Source organism: Etheostoma cragini, chromosome 4 (assembly GCF_013103735.1).
Source record: "Etheostoma cragini isolate CJK2018 chromosome 4, CSU_Ecrag_1.0, whole genome shotgun sequence".
Taxonomy (NCBI): Eukaryota; Metazoa; Chordata; class Actinopteri; order Perciformes; family Percidae; genus Etheostoma; species Etheostoma cragini.
In genome coordinates this window covers 24077306-24086828 of record NC_048410.1, presented here as the reverse complement: position 1 = coordinate 24086828, position 9523 = coordinate 24077306, and the positions used below count along the sequence as shown (strand labels likewise).

The window sequence follows — 9523 nt, the reverse complement described above, 5'->3', positions numbered from 1 at the left end:
GACCAACTGCCACTTTGCTTGTTTGAAAGCCATGATGTCTCTCTTCCATAGGTGGGCCCAATTCTCTGGGCGGGCAAAACAGAGAAGGAGGGGGAAAGAGTCCAGATTGGCCCATCGGACTTTTCATTTTCTCAAAGACAGAGCAGGATACCCAGGGCTCGTTTTACACCTATCACCATTTCTAGCCACTGGGTGACCATATGCAGGCTGGGAGAACTCATATTAATGTTAAAGAAAAACTCCTAAAAGGGAAATTGTCATGGCATGGGACCTTTAAACAAACAATCAGGGAAATAAGCGCCTCTTGTCCGGAGTCTCCCGACAGTGCTCCAGCCAGCTCACAGCGCGTCTGTAAAGGCCGACAGGCCGGGCGGCAAGCCAGCGACCCCGGCAGGCACCGGCCGGCTGTCACATCAGACTGTGGAGCTCCTGACGTTCGACAGAGTTGGACCAAATTTACATTAGCCATCAATTTTCGTAAAACTACTCTACATAGTTGATATCTTGCATAAAAAAGTCCTAGAAGTAAATTTAGTGATAAATAGCAGACAAACAATGTATAAAGTTCCCAGTTGTCGGCCACAACAGCAATCCACGGTTGTTGTGATTGCTGCAGCGCTTTGCACACCAAGACACTTAACTTTGAATTTCTCCCACAGCTCCGGGTCTAATGGAAAGACCTGCAGGCAGTCTGAACGCAGCCTTAGATGTGTCAAATCTGTGCAGTACGCCTCAGCCCTGCTAATTTGGAATAATGACAAAAGCAAAATGAGAGGCGAACGAGGAGGACTGAAGAGCAGCAGAACAGGAGAGGAAGGAGGAGTGGATACATCAGAAGCCCTATTGTGGAGCAGAAAACAAGCAGACAGACTGTGTTAAGGCGTTGAGTGTCTCACCTGGGCATACTTACACCCCCTGGCCTGATTAGGAGAGAAAAGCCATGAAAATGACTAAAAAAATAAATAAAAACAATAGAGGACAAGACAGCAGCAGGCCTATGCTACAGATGGTTACTTGTAAATCAAGAACTATTATCACTCCTCTGACTCTGAGAAGGAAAATAGGTAGTGTGAGATGTGTGAGTGTGTTATCTCAGAAAAGGTGAGTTGCTTTTGCCAGACTGAAAAGCCCGGGTTGAACTCAAATGTGTGTCCTAATTACAGTGAACTAGAATAAACTGGGGACATTATATGATTTAACAAATTTAAATTAACCCAAATTTTTGGGTATGATTGAAACATAACGTACCATAACATAGTAGCAACATAAAGGTATTGAACGTACCGGCTCTTTTTGTATGTTTATTGCAATTAAGTTGCGGGAGACCGAGAAGTTAGCGATTTTTTTGTATAGTTCTTTAAAAAATAATAAGGTAACCGGTTTTGAGGAGAATAAAGTTTCTCTCGGCTGTGTTTTCCTAGTAACCTTACCAATAAGACTGAGGTTGTGCACATGAAAATGGCTGGTGGATTTAAGACTAAAACAATAATTTATTGAATGAATCAAATTTGAACATGTCTGTCAGTAGCTTATGATCTTTACATTGATAGTTAGTTTCCTATCCTGGCCAGGGACACGTTCATATGGTTTGATAAAGAACTTATGGGACTTCAACTTATCATTGCACTTACACTAACGAGCGTAGCCGTCCTTAATTTAGAACCTTCTGTACGTATCATCTCCGGTTTTTCCTGCATCCACTGTGTTTGTGTGTGTGTGTGCGTGCGTGCGTCTGTGTGTGTGTGCGTGCACAAACGTTAGTCGCAGGGGGAACTGAGCAACAGCCGTGCCCGCTGCAGAGAGCCAACAGGATTGAAACAGCTGCAGCTTTTAGCGGCTTCAGAGTGGAAAATAGTACATTGATGTTAAACGGTATACAGGTTGGCAGGACGGTTGGCATTTGGTTGGTGAATGTGAGATATTTGAGTCACATGCGTCTCGTCTTCATAACAGAAACAAGGAAACTCATTTGGCAACGTACGTGTGACGTGAACCCGCTCTCATCTCGCTTGGTCTTTGGCTCTCAGAGTCACATGCTGATACAAAGTCTGGCACATGGGACTGCTGGGATTGGTTGAAGTTGCGGCAAACACGGGTTATTGGTCAAATTTGCGCAAAACTTGCGGTGATTGGTCAAAATTGCGGGTCGCAACAAAGCGGTGATTGGTTGAGTTTGCGTAAGTTGGCGATGTCCCGACATTGCGAAATCCTGGAGGGACCGTTTAATCTATTATCATTGATGTTAGAATACAGCAGGAACACAGTGAATGGAAGATGTTTAAAGTGCACATAATATGAGAAAAAAAATCCCTTTTTCTGGGATTTGGGGTGTTATTTTGTGTCTCTGGTGCTTCCACACACATACAAACTTGAAAAAAAGTTGACTGACCAAAGCTAGAGAAAGAGTTATCTAGCTGATGTGATCTTACCTAGCTACTGAGCATGTGCGAGTCCGAAAACAGATAGTAAACAAGAGAGATGTCTCACTCTGTAGCTAAAACAGAGACCCAAACACACAGGGTGAAATGAGGATCTGCAGCAATGTGCAGTACAACAAAATCATGGTGATTTTTGAAAATGAAACCATGTAAACCTATTCTGGTACAACCTCACAAAACAATTATGAATCTGAAAATTAGCATAATATGGGCGCTTTAATGTTTTAAACAGAGGAACCTATTAACTATAAATATGTGCTCTAGATATAAATCACAGCTCATATCGGACCTGGCTCCTGGTGTAGGCTCTTTGATCGATTCCCATTAGATCACAGAAGAGAAGAATGAATGCTGAATATCAGCATGGACCGCCTCATGGATCGGATTTCAGTAAGATTATCCATCCTCAAGACAGCAGTTCAAAGTTATTCAGCTCTTGGCACATAAAGATATAGATACAAAGATTTGGTGCAATGCTCTCACAGTGATTAAAAAGGGATCTTGATAAGAAACCACAATAGAAATAGATAGCCGACATGATTTAAAGAGACACAATGTGTCTCTGTGTCAGAATTGCCGCCAACAAGTGTGAGTCAATGTGAGTTAATCAAGGAGATGAAATAAACATGTTGTACATTCAAAAATGCTCCTACTAGTAATCGTTTCGGAGTTCAAATGGTATCTGAACTTTTGTACAAATTTACATGTGGGCTCTTTTTTAAGTAACTGAAGTCAGTGTTTATAAGAATTCTCATATTCCGAAATTTGGTGAATGGCTGTCCATAAAGACATGGACATGGAACCAAGTTTGACATATTATCTCCCAGTAAATACTTTGGATGTTGATTTTACTTTCATTTTCTTTACCAAATAAGTTTGGTTAACTTGGGGGTACAAATTATACTTCCGTATACTTTTACTTTACTACATTTCAGAGGCAAAGATTGAACTTAACTTCACTGATTTGGATCATTAATACAAAACAATAAAAAACAATTAAATTATAATTCATCATAACGGATTGAGAAGTATATAATGTAAAATTTAAGGCGTACTTTTATTCTTGGTACTTTAAACATATTTTGATGCTTACATTGTAATTTACCCTTGCGAGATTAATAAAGTATACATTATTATTATAATTATTGTTATTATTATTATTATTATTATTACACTTCTGCAGTTTACGTCAGTGAAAGTTTTTTTTTTACTTACAACTTTTACTTATAACACAGTATTTCTACACACTGAAATATAAATATAAATAAATACTGTATCATAAAAATTCCATTAACTATGTAAATAACATGCATATCCACACTCCTTATATTTCTTTATATTTCTACTCTGATCTTTATATACGTTGTGCAACTGTAACACACATTTCAATAAAGTATTTCTGATTCTGATTCTGAAATTGCTACTTTTATCAATGGCAAACCTGCTAAGCAATGTACTGCTGTGAAAGGGGCCAGCAGTTAGACGCACTTTAGCCACCTAAAGAAAAATCTTTAAGTGGACACTATATCTGGAGTTTTTAACCGCTATACCTTGCTGTCAGACAGTCTTTTTACTTTGGCACTACATTTTCTCAACCGTAGAACATCAATATTCCTACACCAGTTCAGTCTCCCTCTGGAAACCTTCTTCTGTATATTCTGGCTCATAAAGCTATCATCTTGTCTCCATTGTAATCACTCATTTTTTATTTCTTGTATATGCTTTCTCTTCCATTAACTGTGGAGAATGAGTCAAACAGCTGATCTGCGGCTTGATACAGCGTGCTAGCACAGTTGTGCTTCTGCATAAGACTACGGAAGTTCTACGGTTGAGAAAATTTAGTGCCGAAGGAAAGGGCTGTCGGACAGCAAGGTAAAGCGGGGAAATTATTCTAAACATAGCAGACAATTGAAAAAATACTTTTTCTTAGGTGGCCAAAATATGTTTAGCTGCTGCCACCATCCACAGCAGTGCATTGCTTAGCTTCAGTGTTGAGACTCTACGTCAAATTATTCAAAGGATTCCCTAAATTGGACACTGGCATTATTTCTGCCTTTAAGGCAGCTCTACCTGCCACATATGTTTGAAGCCCTAAAACTTCAAGACTTCATAAGACAGGTTTTAACATTAAAGACATCTTTTAAACATGGAACAGCAACATGGGTTATATCTTTTCAGCCCACAGCATATCAAGCCCAGTGCAGTACCACCCACTTCCCAGCTGACTGGCAAATGTGTTTGAGAAGGCGTACAAGCTCTAAAGTATGATCTAAAGACAGGATGTCAAAGTAGACTTTCATTCTCTGTCTAGCTTTACATATCCTCTCGTAACGCTCAGAATGAACCCTGATGCTGACGTGTTTTTCAGTGGCAGGCATTCCAGAGCCCATATTATGAACAAATGACTTTTTCTGTGATTCGGGGGGTTGTTTTGTGTCTATGGTGCTTCCACACACATACAAACATGGAAAACAAAATGCTGTTTTGAGTAAGATAGTTTCCAAATGTCCGTTGCCTTCCGCCTCCGGGTGAGCTGTTCAACATCTGCACGGCTTTCTACGTCACTAGCCAAGGCAAGGTGGCTAACCGTAGCACATGCTAGCGCTTGCATGCTAGCTCGTTCTCAATGGCAAAACACTGCTACAACACAAACTAGTTCACCATAATCTCCAAAAGAACTACTTCCATGACCCTGTTCTGCAGGTATTCCACAAGTGGCCTCCACAAGTGGCCCTAGCTAGCTAGCTGAGCATGTGCGACTCCCAACAAAGATAGTATAGAAATAAGATGTCTCACTCTGTAGCTGAAACAGAGACCTAAAACATACAGGGTGAAAAGAGGATCTGCAGCAGTGTGCAGTTCAACAAAGATATGGTGTTTTTTGAAAATGAAACCATGTAAACCTGTTTTGGTTCTACCTCAAAATACAATTATGAACCTGAAAATGAGCATAATATGGGCGCGTTAAGTGTTCTCTGCACTCAGAGCTGGATGACCTGATGTCCATCCTCTTCTGAAATTCTGATCCATCAGTTTCCTTTATTGTAAGTAATGAATGAACTAATGATGAATGAAAGCTCATGAGTCAGCTCTTCTAACATTTCTCAACAGAGCGAGAAACGTTAAGTGTTAATTCTGAAGAAAACTAATCACAGGGGAAGGGGATGTGTTTAGATCACATAATAATAGGGATTGGGGGACTTTTACGATTGGGAAACAAAATAATACAGAAATTGAAATAGTAATTTGTGGAGGCTACAGTATTGAATGCCTTTTATCTAGTAGCATGTGTGAAGTCCATACAGCATCCACCACTGCACTTGATGTTGAAACATGTCATTTGACTACCATTTTAGTTACCAAGGTATTAAATACCCTACTGCTATGAGACTAGACTGCAAGTGGGTGTAGTCTACAAATATTCTAGGAGTAATATTCTAGTAAAGTTGTGGTACCTTACAATATTTGTTGAATAGATGAAGACAGTGATGGACTGGGATGAAAAAAAAAAAAATCCTTTGCAACACACCAGCCCTATCTCTGTCAATCTTTATTTTTTGAGAATTAATATTTCTGTCTTCCGAGTGTATCTGTCCAAGTACTTTGCCGCAGTACAATCTTGATTGTTTGCAGCTGCATGCATTAAATAACTTATTAAAATGAAACAAAGACATTAGTGGCCATAGGCATCAATGGGGGGATAGCCCTTCTGGCATTTGCCCAAATTCCGGATAGCCAGTCCATCACTGCATGAAGATAGGTGACGTGAAAGCATCTCACTGTAGGTAAAACAAAAGGGTCTTTCATCATGCACTCCCCAGAAAGCAGAGGTATCTCTTGGGGACAATCAAGTAAATACAAGGTAACATGGTGCGACCAAAATAACATGTTGACACACACATAAATAGCAAGAACAGTAGTGAGATAACATGTTGACGCACACCTAAATAGCAGTAGTGAGCACTCTGGGGGGGGGGGGGGGGGGGGGGGGGGGGGGGGGGATCTGCTCTCATCAGGGCTCTTTGTGTGTAATATGAAATAAACACAAGGTTGTCTCGCATTGCATGAACTATCTCCACAGCGCTGTGGAGGAAGGTTTCACCCCCCATAGTACTGTAAGTTGGGTGCAGATTTGAGCCGCACATGCGTCAATTAGCAACGAGTAAAGATGTGAGTTGCACATGCGTCACTTTGCGAAAAGTAGCATACAAGATGCTAACAAGAGACTTTGTAACGTTAATACAGTAAAAATTGACCTACTTAACCAAGTTTGTTAATTACTGGCTACAAGCTAGCATCTATGTAGCTTTGCTACAAGCTAGCAATCAAACACAACAAAGGCCATCACTGGAATGGCGTTTATAGATAATGTTAGTAATCAATCCTAGATAACTAAACAATAAAAGTGATGGTTCGGAGTAATTTCACCCTAGGGTCCTTTGCACCACAACCTCGAGCCATACAACCCTCCCAGAAGCTTTTTTCACCTGGGGAGAAAAAAGCTTTGTGTCATCAGCTGATTAGCTTAGTGCAGGCGCTATTGGAGCCAACTGTGTATCTCGTAAATCACTCCAGTAATAATGCCCGAAATGATACCAAACTTCTACAGTCGTACAAATAGACATGTAGGCTAGCTACTCATAAAACCATTGATTGGGAAGTGTGTATGTACACCAGGAGTTTATTTAAATAACACTAGCCTGCTGGCTTCTGCTTTCAGCTGCTAGCGCTACAAACTACAACAGGAGATACAACACAAATATTTAATGATTTTACTTGTTATTTAAAAAGTAAGTGCTGCAGTACAACTAGCAGGAGACAAGTTATAATTGAGGCAAGTTTGGAGACACTATCTTATTTAATCATTAAATTAATAAATGTGTTTGTTGTATCTCTATTTGCTGCAAGAAGGCTGTTAACTGCAGTAAAAAAACCTGCCTGAGATGCATATTATGAATGTGCTGTATACATGTCCAAAGAATGCTTCTAAAACCTGAATAATACTGGAATATCCCACTTCTTAATCGGAAAACGCTGTATATATTTTTTATAGTGCTTTTCTGAACATTTACACGAACTTTATCAAATTTGGAATAGTCATATTCTGAATAATAGTGGAATATTGGTCTGCTAAATATAGTTAATGTCACAGGGTGTATCTTTAAAAAAAGATTAATTTATGGTATTTTCCAACCAGCGCATTGTTCTAAAATACCTCAGGTTGTGTTTATATAGTGATATTCCTGAAGGACCACATCAAAGCCGATAGAGGAAGGCACTGGTCAGTGGTAAAGATATTCCAATAACCGTATGGGAAAAGTCTCCAATACCGCCTAAAATGCTGCTATCGGATTTTGAAAAGTACTAGAGCTTATAGATCCGATAATACAGAATTTAGCCTTGGAGTAAAATCAGCTTTAAAGTAGTTTATGTTCTTTTCCATCACTGTCAAACTTAATAATAAAAGAAATGGCATTCATTGTTTGTGTTTGATCATGTTTCACAAAGAGTTTAACTTGAGCCAGACTATACCAGGGATAGTAGTATACAGTTTTTAAAACAAAATACAATATATGACACACTGGTATCAGATCGGTATTCGGTATCAGCCAATACGCTAGTTCAGATATTGGAATCGGGAAGCAAACAGATGGTTTTAGACCATCTCTAGGCAGTGGTGTAGAGGAGCAATGGCTCCTGAGCAACAGATTGTTCAAATAGAAGCTTGAGACTGGCAGGATGGAGGGGACAGCCCTGGTGCTTCTATGCCCGGAGACAATTCATGCAAGAGCTACTACAATGGGTGGGTTAAACATGAATACAAATACTCTCTCTCTCTCTCTGTCTCTCTCTCTCATGCCATCCATCAGCCTCTCCTGTTTGTCCAACCCTGCCTGTCTTTAGTTTTGATTAACTCATTTCCTTGTTTCTCAAACCTTTTTTTATAAATCTTTCTGGCACAGTTTAGCTTTGTCATCATCATGACAGGATGTTTGGGTGGTGGGAATAAAGAAAATATGTAATTATGTTCAATCAAAAGAGATGCCAGAGATGTATGGTTTATCATCTGTGCACTTTATCCATCACAGTGGGCTACCTTATCTAATGAAAGTATTAAGGTTTGTATCCTCGTGCAGTATGCATTAGGCAACATCCAGTATGTTAAAGATCATCTCTGACTATAAACTGAGACATACTGTATGTTCTTGAGTATATTCGACCGAAAGGCATCCAGCGATGGTGCGACTGTGGAAGCAACAGTTGGTGGCATGTATCAGAGCGATGCCTTCTAAAAATAAAAGATTGTTTAAAAAAAACAGTTTTAAAGTTAGCTCTGGTTTCCAGCTGATCTTACCTTCTGCTGCCTCCTGGCCATATCAGTAGGTTGCTTTGCGTTGAAGGGATAAGCAATGCAGCGCATCACAAACACATACAGCTGGAGTCTCTTTTTCCTCTCCTCCTCCTCTCTCTGCATCTTCTCCAGGTCCTCTTTCTCCTTGTCGTTGCCCACCGACGGTGTGGGGCTGGAGGGTCGGCCCCCGCCGCTCCCTCGGCCCCGAGGCTGGATCCCTGCGTCTCCTTCGGAGGCTCGGCCCGGTGACAGCCGGGCTCCTCCGAGGCTCTTCGGGGCCGCCACCTCTTTGCGCTCCACCTCCACTATCTCATCCCCTTCCTCTTCGCTGGAAGACGGGTCCAACATGCTGCCGAGGCTCGGTTGGAGAATAAAGAGGCTACCTGCTGCAAAGGTAGGCTAAGTCTGAAAAAGTAGGGGGGAAAGATGCCGATCAGCTTCGGCGTCAGCCACAGAGGGAGAGAGCCAGGGGAAGCCGCCGTGGAGACGAGGAGCACTGCCTGTTGAGCGTTTCTGACTGCTGCTTTTCAAGAACAAGAAAGCTGCCGTCAGACGAGTCAACCTCGGCAGTAAAAATGAAAGTGCTGTTTGCGTGATTTCCCAGCCTTTCAAGTGTACCAGACAGTGGCACATAGGAGGGATTTATCATGAGAGCAGATATAAAGGGGGAGGGGTCGCAGGGAGGGAGAACAGGAGGAAGCGTTGATGTGTAGGCTAGGTGCTGTGAGAGAGG

The 9523-nt window shown here is 41.0% G+C and overlaps 1 protein-coding gene across 8 annotated transcripts in view; it reads right to left on the bottom strand.

Annotated features, from left to right (window-relative positions):
• The window catches only part of cadpsa (Ca2+-dependent activator protein for secretion a), a 218337-nt gene extending 208896 nt beyond the window's left edge, over positions 1–9441 (bottom strand). For 7 of the 8 annotated variants that reach the window (XM_034868945.1, XM_034868946.1, XM_034868947.1 and 4 more), the window contains exon 1: positions 8794–9138. In XM_034868945.1, coding sequence (XP_034724836.1) covers positions 8794–9138 — 345 coding nt within the window. Of the gene's footprint in view, positions 1–8793 lie in introns of all 8 variants that reach the window. The other variant, XM_034868944.1, reaches the window with a different exon arrangement.
• Positions 9442–9523: the final 82 nt, after the last annotated feature.